Consider the following 17,174-nt stretch of genomic DNA (forward strand, 5'->3'; position numbering starts at 1 on the left):
CACCACGTGACGGCGCTAAACCAATCACAATGAGATATTTTACCAGCGGTGCGATAAAATACTATCTAATCATAACTAGGAACTCTAAAGAGTATGTGCCGCTCACCTGTATATTCACCAATAGCCATTATTTGGCAAAACACTACATGAAGGTCAAAAACTCTCCACTCTACAAAGAGTTAACTGGCAATTTGTAGCTCTTGTTCTGCTAATGATTTTTGCTTTTAAAGTTTCTACCTTCATTTATATGTGTAATACTTTTCAAGATTGTGACCAACTTTGGCTAAATTTGACTGAGTAGTTTCAGAGGAGAATATAATCGTAAAGGTTATGGGCGACGACGACGGACGATAGACGACGCATGCTAAGTGGTGAGAAATGACCATTTGACCTTTGGGCTAGGTGAACTAAATGACATCAGGATTAGGTAAATCGTTTAAATATGAATTAGATGAAGTGTTATTGCGAATGAGACAACTCTTGATCAGCGACCAAACGACGTAGACATTAGCAACTACAGTTCACCGCATGGCCTCCAATAATAAGCAAATTAATGTTGATCATAACTGAGTAATTGGCCTGAAGCACGAACACTAAACAATTAAAAGTAAAAAGAAAAAGAAAACGATAGTGTTACTTCTTTGTGACAAATATGATCACTTAACAATTATGATTTAACGTACTTGTACATTTGCTACACGATTTTATTCATCTTCTTTTCCATTTTCAACATCACCTAGTATAAAACAAATCTCTAAATTTTGTAAATGAAGCCAAGGTCAAATGTTATTTGTCGATAATTTATAAACCTCACATCAAATATAATTCAATTTAAACCAAGGTTTGACTGGGGTACGGGCATATTTCGTCCCTAACTAAAAATGACAAGTGTAAAACAACTTGAACTCAAACGGGAAATCCAACGGTCTATCTAATCTATATAAAAAACGAGAAACACGAAACACTTATGAACCAAATTAACAAACGACAACCACTGATTAGAACAACAGGTGCCAGACTAAGGACATGTGCAAACAAATGCAGCGGGTTTAAACGTTTTAACAAAGCTTGATACAAGTAGTGTATTCCTTTTATTTGGCCTAATTAACTTTTTTGGATTCGAGCGTCACTGATGAGTCTTTTGTAGACGAAACGCGCGACTGGCGTATATACTAAATTTAGTCCTGGTATCTATGATGAGTTTATTTACCACTGCCGTATAGGCATAAACGTTTTCCGTCAGAAACCCTAGGTACAGAATAGAAAGACAAAACGTTTACTTTTATATTCTTTTTATTACTTTTTACCAATTGAAGACAGAGACACATGTGGCACAGTTTGACTTTTGCAGCATTTGTCTGTGAATCAAAATCCAGTGAGCTTTTTCTGGGAATTCTGAAAATATAAATTAAAGCTTTGATTAAAACTCGAAATAACTATTTTTTCACGGAATAGATGAACAGAAATAGATAAACTTGGCTTCTTTATTAACATGTTATGTCATATTCACGGAAACGCTCATTTATAGTTTTATAATCACACAAAGGAGTAGGTTCAGTAAGACCCCTTTTTGGCCCCAAAATATAGCAGTTTTACAAAATTGTTAAAATGTAAACCTTTAGTTATTTATTGGACAGTAGAATGCTTCTGCTACATAAATATGGGCTGTTTTTGACAATACAATGCACATATATCCGGTACTAGCACCATTAAGTCATGCTAATTACTGAAATCCTCATAATTCTAGCATTTTAGTTATATTTTAGACGGTTTTCGTGTAAAACGAAAGTGGCCGCATTCGTGTTCATCCTTAATATTGAAATGTAAGTTGTATTTGATGATAATACATAACATATATAAAGGTTGAGGATGACCACGGATGCGGCCACTTTCAATTTTACCAAAAACCATCTGAAAAGTGACATTTTTCGGCATATTAGGTAGATTTTTCATATTTGAGCTTGAATCGGATCGTTTTTAATGACTAAATCTGTCAAAATCTTTCACATAAACTAATTAATTCAAATAAAATATACACTAAAGTGTTTAAAAAGTGGCCAAAATCTTTCGTCAGATGAACCTGAAATTTGAGGCCAAAATCGGTCCTTACCGGACCTACTCCTTTATTTTAGTAACTTTGAATACTACCGACACTTGCACGTTTATTTGACACCCAAAGATGTTTGGGGGGCAGTAAAGCAACCAAGCGTTATTTCTCATTTCCCAAATATTTCATTATGTTCTAATGTTCATTACATGTATGTTTCGTTAGAATACGTAATTTTGATTGGTTGACAACAATCACTCCAATATCTTATTTTAAAAACAACTAAAGTGCGTGCAATGTCTTAGCTGCTGTTGACTACTGAACGTACAGCCTCTAAAAAGATCTAGATAGCCGAACTAATTCATGTTATTTAGAGAATCATAAATGGCGTCGGATAAGTACGGATTAATTACATGTACGTCACCGGAAAAAACTCGTTAATTATGCGCGCCTTTATGGCGTCATTTACCAGATAGAGGGGATCGCCTGTATCCCTGCACTATTTACGTTAATCAAGCGTCTTACTGATCGTCATTGTGCAGGATAAACTAGAAATAATGGTTGTTCTGCAGGTACTTAATGACAATACTCTAACGACAGCAGTGTTAATTGTCAATTTTGAGAATTCAATTTGCCGAATAATTCGTACAATATAGAATTATTGTTTTCCAACCACTCGCTCAACATTGGAATGGAAGTGACGACGCCCCTAAACGCACAAATGACGTTCACTAAAACCAGTGTTTTTGACGTAGCATATTTTTCTACATAGAATAGATAGATATCTAAGACATAGCGGCTATACATGTACTAGCTGTATAGATATTTGACGTAATCCTGATGTGACTGCACGTGTTACATGTATCCGTGACAATGTTAAAACAATGAATAGCAAAACAAACGAAAAGTTGCATATAAAATTTATAAATGTCATGGTTGTAGCAAAATAGTCAAGTGTGCATGATGAAAACATAATCTTACACAACTCTGACTCAGCTAAATGAGTATAGTAAAACGAGTAATCGGTCAAGTATACGTCAGACCTCTGATAAATGTTTTCAAAATAAGCCTAATGCAATTCAGTACTTCTAGGTTCTGTTAACTTTAAGAGAAACAGTTTAAAATGAAGCAAGTAAAACGAAAATGGCTTAAATACTAGTAACCAAGAAAATGCACGGTATAGTAACATGCAAATACAGAAAATGAACATTTTAAAAGTCATTAAGTAATATAAAAAATAAAAGACGATTGTTGTTTCATAATTATTCAAAACAAAGAAGTAACTTTAAATACTTTTTCTGTTTTAATTGAGTCAGTTTATGCATTGTGAACGATGAAATTAAGTAAGTTGTACCTTAAGAAATGAATAGTAATAAAGGATTGCCTGTCATTTTGGATTTAGTTAAAGATTTATTATAACAAATTAACCTTAATTATGATAATGGGACATTTTCTGCTAAACAAGTGACTGATGTACAATTATATAACTTGTGAAGGGTGTTATTTCATTTAATTTCTTTGAAAAATGAAACTTGGTGTTTTTCTTGTAGTTGATTTTACTTCTTATCATTTCGCAGATATCATTAAATTCAATATTTGAAATTTGTTAAACAATTTAGAAAATCTGCGAAAATATGTGAATAAAGCATAAAAACCTTCGAAATTCCCAGATTAAGAGTTCGAAAATATTACAATGACCAGTTATTTTTTTCCGATGGACGTTAAAAATCTTGGATTCGAACTGGTGTTTTTTTTAGGTATCAGCTTCTGCAATACATGCACACAATAACTGGGCTCATATTTCAGTATTTTTGTTTTGATTAAGGTTTTACCGCATGAGTAGACACTATCAGATTGGTGCCATTTTTACTACAGGGATACGAATCGATAATCATTATTTATTTTATGTTAACTTAAAGCGAGTTATAAGAATACATTTTCTAAAAAGCTTTAGTATTGCCTTAACAGTTGTTCATAGTATTCTGACTTACTGATCCATCAGTTGCTATTTGTGTTTTGGCTTTTTTATCAGCTTCGTCTTGTGTCATGGTCACCTCTGGATTTGGCTTCAACACTAATTTTTCCCCTGGTGGAGCACATTCCCAGATTTCAAATAATCCTCCACATCCATGGAAAACCCACCATTCTTTTTCGTCTAAACCAATTCCGAACTTCTCTTCTGGTGGGTCACACATATAAAATGACCGACGTTCTACCAGAGTCATGTTCCAGATTTTAGAATTTTCAAATTTTGTGTAGACGACTGTGGGCTCTTTGAACATACTATCAGCTGTTTCAATGTAATCCACACAATCTATTTCTTCTGTATTGAAAAAAAGAAAAAAAATCAGTTTTGAACCAAAGGAAAAAGTCAAACGTTACTACAACTTATGATGTTATTATTACCAACAGAAACACATAATAATAATGTTTTATCACATATTTGTTACGAATACGTCTGGTTTTGCATATGCAATAACCTCAAAATTGCCCGGGGCAAAAAAGAGCATATTAATATTGTGCCCTGATTCTAAATGACGTGACGTCACTGCGTCCTTAACGGCACGTTTGTGATAAAATGTTTAAGATTTTACCTTCTATCTTTCATTAAATTGTTATAATTGACCTGTTTTTCTCTTTTCTTCAGAAATTAAATATGTGATAAAAAGATTATAACATGTCTTTTCCATATTGGCCCTGGTATCATCCCTCGACCCATATCGGCCCTCGGCTAAAGCCTCGAGGCCGATATGGGAGTCTCGGGATGATACCAGGGCCAATATGGAAAAGGGCATGTTATAGTCTATACTTACAAATCTCTGTTACCAGCTAAACGCAGATGCAGTAATAACAAAGACCAATGACATGTAAAATTTTAATTTTGATATCATTTGAAAAACAATAAGTCCCCTCTTCATGTAAAAAATCCAAACATCTAAAAATGGCATATTTTATAAATCCAATATTTTACTTGAAGCTATGATCTATTAACTAACAGATAGAATATGGGCACTGAATCATACATACATATAAAAAAAGAAGATGTGGTATGATTGCCAATGAGAAAACTCGGACACAAGAGACCAAATGACACAGAAATTAGTGTTATACAAAAGCTAACATATTCATGATTTCGTAAGACCTTCTGTTAAAAAGATATCAAGGGTGCAAGTCCCTGTGCATTGCAACATTGCAAGCCTGAATCCTACAACCACTTTAAATTCGATGAATACACATCATCACTGATTCTCTTCTCGCTCATTTTTGGTTGGGTTGGGTTGTAAATGTAAAGTGTGGCAATTAATAGAAGAACAAATGAAAGGCCCGACACCATTAAATATTTGAAGAACTAAATAAATAAAAAGATAAAAACATTCATCCAGAGACACATGTGTATATATGTCTTTGATCCATCCAACTTAAATTTGTTTCTCTTTCAAATTCGCTATATGCATAGTTTGAAATTATTGTATACATCTGAATTGCACACGAACAATTTGTGATGATACATGTCTTTCCAGTTTGAAAAAAAAATGAAATGATACAAAAGAAAAAAAAAACAAGTTATACGCCCCATTCATTTATTTTTTACAATGGGATGACAAGTAAATAAGTATTCTGCACATGCTTAATAACAGAAAGTTGAAGTATTTTTGCAGTAGCAGGTTGAATTGCATATTGTCCGCTTGAAAATACCTTTATTGGTAGTAGTTGTTTTTACTTAAAATTTTAACTTTTTTTTCTAAATTTAGACGTTTGAAGTGCAAGACAACTAAACAGGAACAAATAGATAGATAACGAGCGTTTCCATAAAAATTGAAATGTATCATCTTGCCTTAGGGTTTGATCACATGACTTGACGTAAAAACAACATGATTAATCTGTCAAATTTATTATACTTAAAATAAATTGCTATGTTGAATTTAAAACATTCATATCTAAAAATCAAATATTAAGAAATATTGTTCTTAGATGTATTCTTTTCCGCTTATTTTATATGGTGTTTGTATAGGCATGGGCTAATCCCATCAAATTCGTTAGTTTCATTGTAAGCTATAATTATTTAGAAGATAAGGATAGAAAAGGTACAGATAAAAATAGAATAGTTGAAATTTTGGCGGCTAATGAAGTTCATTTTTTGAGTTTCAGCCTACTTCGTGTAATAATAGAATGAACATCCATAGAACCATGTCAATAGAATAGAATTCAATCATTAAAGGAGCAGGTTCAGTAAGACCCCTTTTTGGCCCCAAAATATAGCAGTTTTACAAAATATTTTAAAATGTAAACCTTTAGTTATTTATTGGACAGTAGAATGCTTCTGCTACATAAATATGGGCTGTTTTTTGACAATACAATGCACATATATCCGGTACTAGCACCATTAAGTCATGCTAAATTACTGAAATCCTCATAATTCTAGCATTTTAGTTAAATTTTAGACGGTTTTCGTGTAAAACGAAAGTGGCCGCATTCGTGTTCATCCTTAATATTGAAATGTAAGTTGTATTTTATGATAATACATAACATATATAAAGGTTGAGGATGAACACGGATGCGGCCACTTTCATTTTTTACCAAAAACCATCTGAAAAGTGACATTTTTCGGCATATTAGGTAGATTTTTCATATATGAGCTTGAATCGGATCGTTTTTAATGACTAAATCTGTTAAAATCTTTCACATAAACTAATTAATTCAAATAAAATAGACACTTAAGTGTTTAAAAAGTGGTCAAAATCTTTCGTCAGATGAACCTGAAGTTTGAGGCCAAAATCGGTCCTTACCGGACCTACTCCTTTACAGCAAACTTCTACTTTGTCGAATTGTCTTTCTAGGCTATATGTTAGTGTAATGCATACATGTTAAGTTAGTTTTCAAGATAAAAAACTTGATTTAGAATGTAAAAGAATGTTTTTTTTATAGATTTGTCAGTGCAAATTATGATTGATACGATGACCGATTTCTTAAATACATGATTAGAGTTTTATACAGTAAAGAAGTATTATGTCTGACAACAATTTATCGTTTCTTTTCGAAGCCTTTTATTAAAAAAAATAGACATAGACATCTATCATCCATAAAAAAATAAGGTGATGTGGTATGATTGGCAATGAGACAACTATCAAATTTCTTCAATTTAATTCCTTAAGATGTATGTTATATCTACTATCTATTTGACTTACAATATAAGGTGCATTTTGAACTGATTTGATTTGTATTTACTAACTATGTGAATTGTGATACACACAAAGACAAAGTTCTTCTAAAGCTCACATTACAGGTTACATTATAGTGTCAGTCTCTAATTTCATTATATTTTCATATTTTTTGTAAATTAAGAAATTATTATCATTTTCCGAGGGGTCAATCGTTTTCATTTTGAAAATGTTTACTATAAAATCAAGTTATAGAAATAAACTGATATTACATTTCGTACCAAATCCTTTAATTTAACACAGCAACAGTAAATCTGTTTATAATGAAGAAACAAGGTGCATGCTTCAAGCTTGCTTCCATATATTAAACTAGAAAACACCCGTGTTATCGCGGGTCTGTGACTGAATTAAAGTATATAACTATGCGTAAGCCTTATTTTAGTATTGGTATTGTCATCTGATAAAGTCATGCCGATTATAAGATGCAGAGTTTTCTCTGTTTTCAACATCTTTCTGTTTGAACCCGTCGACCTGGAACTTATCAATTATTGGTATTATTAATTATTTATTTGGAAAACAAAAGGGCCTGGAAAGGATTTTATCCTGATTTACCATAATTTATCGCAATTTGATTGGCTGATATTGTCCTAATAAATTTCAGTACAATTTTTTATCACGTCATTTGGAATTATCTCCCTTATTTATTACGTCAATTGAAATTATCTCCCTTATACCATTGACCTAATAAAAAAAAAATAGTTGCTTTAATCATTATATTTTTAATTTTTCACAGTTTTTGATTAAATATCTAAAATATATTTGTTGATATTGTCCTAAAATTTAATTTGAATATAATTATATGTGTAATATAACAAAATCAGGATAAGTTCGTTACACAGTGTTCAATTGTCCTAATACGGAATTTATCGGGTCAATAAAATTCATATCGGGTTTGGCTTCGCCTCACCCGATATGAATTTTATTGACCCGATAAATTCTCGTATTAGGACAATTGCACACTGTGTAACTAATAATATTTTAATCAACAGCATTGTCCTTTATGAGTTATAAATAAAGTTGAATTCTTTGATTCGCTGTTTTACGTCATTCCGGATAACAAATTGAAAACTGTACCTATACATGTACGCCTTATTTTAAGTCCAGATTTTTATTATTCGTATTGTCATCTAAGAAAGTCCTACTGGTTAAAATACTACAATCGGGAACAATGTGACAATGATTGAATTTAATAGTGTCCAGCCTGTGATTACGACCCATGTATATAGCAAAATCCTAAATACAGCGTTTGGTGGTGTGCCTGTCAGATGCGGAACGTACAGATAAGGTGATAGGTAACAGGTGAATATACTATTGGTATCGGTATCGGATTCGACCCGGAACATCTTAATTATTGGCAATATTAATTATGTGGAAAACAAAAGGATCTGGAGTGGTGTAATTTTTAATCAACAGCAATGTAATATATTAGTTATAAATAAAGTTGAATTCTTTGATTCATCGTTTTTACGTGATGACGGCTGACAAATTGGACCTCGTTATTTTAGTATTATAGATACATTTTTTTCATCATTTTAAGATGTACTTCATAGAGAGCACTCTTCAAAACAGACAAAAGATTTCATAATAGGGTTACATTGGATTGCACTTCTGAGTGTACATGAATTATCACTAAATGTTTATGATTGATATTGTCATTTTTACGAATTACCCCAAATTTTAAACACAAGTAGTTCCACATACTAAGGAATTTTTATCCACGGAACAGAAAACCTAAGCTGTATTTTAGCAAAATCTTTCGAAATTTTTGGCCCTCAAAGCTCTTAAATTTCGTTCTTTATTTGGGATTTTAACTTTTTTATTCGAGCGTCACTGACGAGTCCAAAGTTATATGCATGGTATCTATAAGTTAAATAAGTTCTATCATATACTCACGTTGTTGTGCTTGCACACATAATACACACACAGCTACTAGTGCAAAGTAGAACAAAGAAACTTTCCACGCCATGCTGTGAAAAGATATTAAATTCAAAATAAAATGATCATTCATTTGTTGTTAAAAAAAATATCAAGACATGTGATTAGAAATGAAACAAGAATATATATATATTGAAATTGATAATAGGGATATTTCCCTACAAATTTGTGGTTTTATGTTCTGATTTATCATAAAAATGAATTCATGTAAAGTTATATAACGAATGTTTTATTATCTAACAGTATTTCTTTGTTGATGTGGTTTACCCTCCTGGTATGTAATTCCTTTATTGTCTACACATTTATGTATTTCACAAATGTAGGAGTGCGTGGTGTTTTTTTTTTACTATAAGACTTATGTGATTGAACAAGATGTGTTTTAAATTTTTGATAGAACAAATTTAAGATTTTATTGTGGTATTTTTTTTTCTGAAATTATCTTTTAAAAAAACAGAACAAAAATTAATTTAGAGTCTGTTGTAAGAATCGAACAGTTTTCCTCAGCACCCGAGTCCAAGCCACACATATATTAAGTTATTTATGCAAAAAGACGCTTAAAACTTGTCTACAACTCTTATTGGTAAAAGAGCTGATAATATGAATTTAAAATAAAATAGTTAATATAGGACAACCCTGCTAAATACCATTAGACAAATGTTAGTTGGATAGTAAAATTACATAAAAAAAAATTGAATCACATTATTTTGCTAGTGAATATATAGATCGTTTTTTGTGTAATAAAGACCATGTAATACGGACTTTAGATGGGATGAATTTCAAAAACATGTATGTAGTATGTGAACACACTAGATTAATAATGACAGTTTGACAGATTTTATGGTTATGACACCAATTCCTTTGTATCAGAACGTAAATAGCTGACTAACCGTCAAATGTGATGATTTTTGCATAATTATATTTTAAAGCAATGCCAGTCTCAATTAAAAATGTACCCTTAAACTGCAAAATTAAGAAATGAACCTTCTTCCGTCCTTTTTTCTTTTATTCCGACAATCTCTATATTCTAGTAATATAACAACACGTGAATAATTAAAGGGTGTATCATGCGATCATTATGATAATGTTATTTACATTCACATTTACATGAAAACAATTATTGTACATGAAAGTTATTTGATAGTAGAAAATCATAACGTTAAATCAATTTCATTGAAAATCACGAAAATCAAGACAAAATTAATAACAATCAAACTTACATGATCCCTAGCAGTTCTCCAAAGGCCACTACAATTAATCTACATTGAATAAGCCCCAGGCTACTATTGCATGATGGGATATTATATGTCACAAGTTATAAATGACTCCCTTGTCTTATGAAGTGACAAAATGAGAAATGTAGTTGTATATTTAGTTACGCAAGAGTTCACACGACTATTGTCTCTCACTGCGATTTTGTGTATTTCAGACGTCTTTAAGTAAATACTGTTAGATTCTCATGGCGGGCCGCGTGATTTAACGTGATTTCACGGAGTTGCCAATCTCAGTGTTTACATATCTCTGGTAAAAAAAAGTTAAGTTTGTTAGTTAAGATTTTGAATTTTAAAATGATAGTATAAATATAGAATACGAAAACAAATAGTAATTTTTATCAACAACTTGGACCTGGGACAGTATACATATATATTATCTCTTAGCTTGAACTACGTAACAGTTTAAAAACGTGCTAGTCCCCATTTGACAAGAAAGTCATGAACCCCAATGCTTTATCATGTTTCTTTGTATTTTAATGTGCATAATTAATCGGATTTTATTAAAGTAGAAAATTAATAAATCTTATAAGACAAATTAAAATTTTACTATTTAGATAATTGAAAGATCATTTATCAAAAATTTGCTTTTTGTGTATTTCAGACGTCTTTAAGTAAATACTGTTATATTCTCATTGCGGGCCTCGTGATTTAACGTGATTTCAAGAAATTGTCAAGCTCTGTGTTTGTATGATTCTGATAGATACCAGTTAAGATTGTTAACTAAAATTTTAAAATTCGAAATGATAGTAATAATTTTAGTTTATGAAAACGAGAACAAATTATCAATAACCGGGACCTGGGACAGTATATATATATTAGGTTCTAGCTTGAACTATGTAACTACAGACAAACGTGCAAGTCCCCAGTGACAAGAAAGTCATGAACCCCAATGCTTTATCATGTTTCTCTTTATTTTAATGTGCATAATTAATCGGATTCTATAAATAGAAGAAAAGTAATAAATCTTTTAAGACAAATTTAAATTTTACTATTTAGATAAAGATCATTAATTTTATCAAGAATTTTCTTTCATTAACGTATTTTATTCATACATAAAATAATGTTTCTCCGAAAGATTAATATGCAAGACTGATATGTTGATACTATTATAAACAATTATGCATAATATCAGCATTTACAGTGGGGTATCTATTGCATCTAATGCACACACAGAAACTTTACAGACCAGTAAATTATCTGCACTTCTATAATGATAAAACATTAAGATAACACAAAGGATAATTCATATTGAAAACCCCTCCTCACAACTGTTCAGTACAGAATCATTCCTTCAAACATTATCACTATCAGGTGCATAGTGCCTTAACCATAGTCGTGCCAGTATAGCGGCAAGAATGAAAGCTATTTCAGCTTACATGTATAATAGTGCTTATCTTCAAAAATTAACCTAATGGCAAAATAATCGTAATGACAGTGAACTGATATTAAATATTTTAAATATTGGTTTGTGAATTAAAAGACAATTGATCATGAATATAATTTGAAGCCTTATAATGACAGACTTTTTTGTGCGACCCTATTTAATATTAGATTGATATCAGGTAGTGGACACTTATTTGCACAGTAGCGAAAAGATTTCGTTGAGAGTTGCAAAACCCAGAGATATGATTTGGGAGAGATAAATCAATTCTTAAATGTAGTAAAAGTGATGATTATTCTTAATGTAATGACAGACTACATAGCTGCCTGCATGTAATAAAAACCGCTGTTAATATGATGCGAGAGTAAGTCCTGTTAATCAAACAAAATACTAGTATAACAATGTTAATGTAATGAGACATGAGTATAACAATGTTAATGTAATGAGACATGAGTGAAACGTTGTTAATGTAATGAGAGATGGTTAATACACTGTTAATGTAATGAGACTCAGAGACAAGAAAAAACACTGTTTATGTATAGAGAAACTAGTAAAATGGGATGAGAGACTAGTAAAACTCTGTTAATGTAAAGGGACACTATAAAGATACTGTTAGATTTCATGTCATTTTCTTTTATTCTATTTAAATTGACCTTCGATTTATTTGGCTGCTCTTCAGTTGTGTAAAGTTCTCATTAGTCACGATGCTCCTTACGTTGCAACGTATCTACAATCCTTCGCTTTCAAAAGTTAAAGTTAGAGCGTTCTTGGTTAAGATATAAGAAGCACCGCATTTATTAAGTGTTAATTCCATCTACATTCATTGTTTACAGACAGCACATTTTTTTATAATCAACACCCGATATTCAACTCGTCCTGAACATGTCTGAAATATTTGCAACTGGACGTTAAGCTACTATCAATTAATCAAGCAATCTTATACTGAACCTCGGAATTTTGTTCTTTTAAAAGAATTGTGTGGGTTTATATTCTAACTTATTTCCATAACACATTTTGTTCATCTCTAGGTTGAAAAATCGCAATTTGTTGACACCTATACAAGTTTTACTGTTCAAAATTTATTAAACTTCAAACGATGTTTTTGGTACAATTAAACCAAGGCAAACATGCGTGTTGCTGTCTTATTGACGTATATTAATTATGGGCGCAGTCAGTAAAGAAAAACATAGAAATCACCGACCCAGGCTTAGGGCGGTAAATTTCCATCTCGAAATCGTTGGGTTTCAATGTTCAATTATATACCCAGTGTTCGATCTTTACTTAAATTCGAAGTATCTCTGCCAAGTTTATGCCTTTAAAGATTTTAACAATATTACTTCGTATTTCGAAACACATCACAGTTTTATAAACGGCTGAAGATAGTTTCAAAACCGCAATATTGACGGATTTTGGCTAATTTTATGCTTTTATCTTCAAAATTTATAAGAATCGCATCTTTTGAAACAAAATCCAAATTCTGCTGATAGCAAAGGTAAAGTATACAATGGGCTTTCGATACAAATTAATTCATCTTGGTTGTCCGTGTCATTTTATGCAAAATTTCATAAAAACATGCAACATTTGCAAATTTGTATCAATATGTCTTCATCAGTAACGTATAGCGCCAAATACCTTTTTCTAAAAAAAAGTTCATTTCAGTTCTTTCTGTCGAAGCTGACACATACATCTTGCCTTTTGGATCAGCGGTACTTTCAGATGAGTAAAATAGTAATTTTAAATTATTTACTTTGGTGCAGAAATTAAATAATTTCTTAAAGGCAAACGTTTCTCTTCATCATTCAATAGAAAAGCATTTTTTCACTACATATACATCACAAAAAATCATGTTAATTTGTGTTTATTTCTATTGCATTTTTCACCTTCTCAAATCTATACATTTACTTCAGAGCATGCCAGTTTTATACGCATTATAATGTATTGTTCTATAGTGTACTATTTGTTTAATAGAAGAAAACTTTGTACATGTAGGAAAATTTGCTTGTTTCTAAATTCTTAATATTTATTTCAATTCTATTGTATCGTTATGTGATGATTTATCTGAATAACTATGGTTTAAACTAAAGGTTTTCAGTAGAAAAAAAGATGTGTACGACTTTTTTGTTTAGTACATTTTATGAATAAAACGATTAAGGGACTAACTTTGAATTGAAAATGAGTGAACGAAAAATAAAATAGAAGCTTTTTGTGTTTGTGTTATTCAAAAACACCTACTTTATTTCTTAATTATGGTACTGTGATTATTTGGTGTTATAATGACCTGCATAAACTTTTAAAGCCAATAGAAACAGATATAATAAACAATTCCAATATACCAACTATACCATTGATACCTTCTCTAATAAAGAATTCCATTTCTCTTGTTTCAACTGGATGTCAGCCGTTATACTTCATGGTAACGGACACAAATAACGTACTGGTATAAGAGATAGTCAATGATGATCAAATGCTGATATTAATCTGTTCTAAAACAGTATACTGAATGTTTTCCTTGACGTCATATCTCATGGTGGTGCTCCGTAGAAAGGAGTCTTATACAGAGCATGCTTACAAAACAAAAACGAAACCGAAAGTAGAAATTCTTCCATATCAACAGTACTAGTTTCACTGTCTATTTTATTTTGTTTGAACCTAACGTAAGTTTCATTTCATACTTTAAAAAAAAAAATAAACGAATTTAATAGTTTGTTAAAAAATCAAATGAAAGTAACTAATTAAATAGTTTGTCACATAAAAAAAAGTCAACCGCCTTTATATTTCCCACACACGTTTCCAGGTAAAACTCCTTTACCTGTTTACTTACAAAATGTATTATAAATATATACTGCCTGGCTTTAAAAAGGTAACATACATGTTGGTGATTTTTTTCACCAAATTATGATTGATTCTCATATAACTATTATTCGAGTCATGCTTACTATTAATTTAGAATCGAATTCATAACAGTGTGGCTGTGGACATTGATTGGGGCACTTTAAATAATATCCCATTGACTGGGACAGATTAGGTGAACGTTCGTCTATAACGCCAATCTTACGAAGTTCCAATATAGACACTTAAACCGTGGGGTCACCAAAGGTTCTCAACGCCTAAATAAAATAATTCGAAATACTTGTCAGGAATTTGTGTTTTGATTTATATTGAATAATCAAACGTCCTTTACTTGTGTCTTTGTTATGTTTTTGACAATCAATTTTCATAATATGATATCACATGTTCTTTCAGAAAAAAGAATTACTTACTGGTTTATTAAAAAGTTGCAATGCATGTGTTGATTGATTATCTTTTTAGGACGTCAAAGCGATTTAACAATTGCGATTGTCAATTATGTCATCTTTTAACTTTAACTGGTCTAAAATTCTATTTTAGAACGAATGCATAATCCACTTTCAAAAGTTGTGCAAATACAAAACATAAAGACAAAATATACTTCTGCCCTGTCTTTTTCGTTCTTGAAAGTTATTGGATAGTAAGAAAGCTATTTGGATTAAACCTTGTGAATTGTGCATGCATTTCGTTTTTGTATTGATAAAATGTATCATTTGGTGTATATAGGAAACTGTTCTGCTATATACTGCTACTATACTTATGAAAAACACTTGGCAACAGAAACGCATTCATCTTATTTATATTCAAATCGACCCAATTTACATAGAAATGGACGACTTTGTGCATTTTCTGATCGCAAAATAAAATATGTTCCGGACCATATGAATAGTTGAACCATCATACGCGTACGGTCGGACCATATGAGTATATGCGTATGGTCATGACACGCGTAGGGTCTAAATACTCATATGGTCCGGAACACATACATGATATTCTGTGCGTTGTAGGTCGTCTATTCATTTTTTTCTTTTGTTGATTGATTTGACGTCTTTCTGTGAGTGATTATTTGTTAATGACTTTAAACTTCCAAACAATTTTTAAAACCAAGACTTGAATTATAAAAATGTCCAAACAGACCATGATTTTTTTTTAAACATACCTCACATTCATTGGAAAAGGCTAAAATTCGCCAGGTCTTTAATTTCAACTTAGTGAGTGGACTGAAGTAATATTGCAGACCATTTTCCAATTTTCATGCGGTATCCCTATTATTTTCTCTCACTCAACTTTGAAGTTTGTTTTTACATGCCAAGACCTCTTTGAGCTTTCATCCTATAAAGTGTGTATTTTGCTAATGGTTGAAGGCCATACGGGGACCTGGAAAAATTTGTCTGATTGTCTATCGCACCTCATATTCTTATTTTTACATGCAGTTATATCTATGATAAGAATGAGAATTGAATTGTCATAGATACAACAACCCGACCAAAGAGCAAAAAAAAACCAAAAAAACAAGGAAATTGCTATAAATATTTTTATTTCAGGTTAATAGTATTAGGCCTTTGGTAGTCTTGTATATTTATTAATTTTTGTTCATTTTTTTGTTTAGGAGTTAAGTATGACATACATTTTCACTTAACTAGTACACTTTTTATAATAGTTTTTCGATATCGCCTGGGCAAAAATTATCACGAATGTAATGCCTACCCATGTTAAGACTACAATAAAGTATAGTTTGCATCAATTATTTCTTGAGCCTACCATTTTTTTTTTGTCTGTGTTGGATTTGTGTGGCATTAAAAAAACAAGAGTATAAACTACACAGTGCAACTTCTAACAAGAATACAAGATTTATTGATTTAAAACAAGTATGGACACAGACGCAAATTATCAGTGGGGTTATAGGTCGTTACAAATGTATTGAAAGCTAGACTGGAAATGTGTATTAACAAATTGAGTTGATGTGTACATGTCTTCATTCAAATGCATTGACTGATAAAAAAAAAGGGGGGGCTTCAACTTCCACCCCTCTCTGTGAATTAGTTGTTTGAGTGTTTGAATATGGAGTTTGTTAATAAATAGCTGCACTGTAAGCGCATGATATGTCTTGATTCCTTTTAAGCTTGCTTAAAGGTTGAACTATTTTGTTTTGTACAATTATTAGTCTATTTGTTTTCTCATTTCAGTTGTTTTATATTTGTCATTTTAAGGTCTTTTATAGCTGACTGTGCTGTATGAGCTTTTGTCATTGTTGAAGGCTATTTGGGGACCTGTAGTTGTTAATCTTGTTTTAAATTTTGGAATGTAGCTGAAGTCAACAGACATAGATAATTCACCCAAGTTTTATAAAATGATGTGGAAGTGTTTATGTGAATAATTGAGATGGGAAATGAGGAAAGTGTCAAAGTGACAACAACCCAACCATAGAGTAGACAACAGCTGAAGGCCTCCAATGGGTTTTCAATGTAGCCAGA

The 17,174-nt window shown here is 31.4% G+C and overlaps 1 protein-coding gene across 1 annotated transcript; it reads right to left on the bottom strand.

Annotated features, from left to right (window-relative positions):
• Window positions 1-1,275: 1,275 nt before the first annotated feature.
• Window positions 1,276-10,556, bottom strand: LOC143071992 (uncharacterized). Its single transcript, XM_076246740.1, has 4 exons — window positions 10,419-10,556; window positions 9,160-9,233; window positions 4,039-4,370; window positions 1,276-1,395 (listed from the first exon to the last, which is right to left on the bottom strand). Exons 2-4 carry the CDS (start codon window positions 9,230-9,232, stop codon window positions 1,366-1,368), a joined length of 435 nt encoding a protein of 144 aa, XP_076102855.1. The 5' UTR covers window position 9,233; window positions 10,419-10,556; the 3' UTR covers window positions 1,276-1,365.
• Between the last annotated feature and the right edge of the window lie 6,618 nt (window positions 10,557-17,174).

Source organism: Mytilus galloprovincialis, chromosome 4 (assembly GCF_965363235.1).
Source record: "Mytilus galloprovincialis chromosome 4, xbMytGall1.hap1.1, whole genome shotgun sequence".
Classification (NCBI taxonomy): domain Eukaryota; kingdom Metazoa; phylum Mollusca; class Bivalvia; order Mytilida; family Mytilidae; genus Mytilus; species Mytilus galloprovincialis.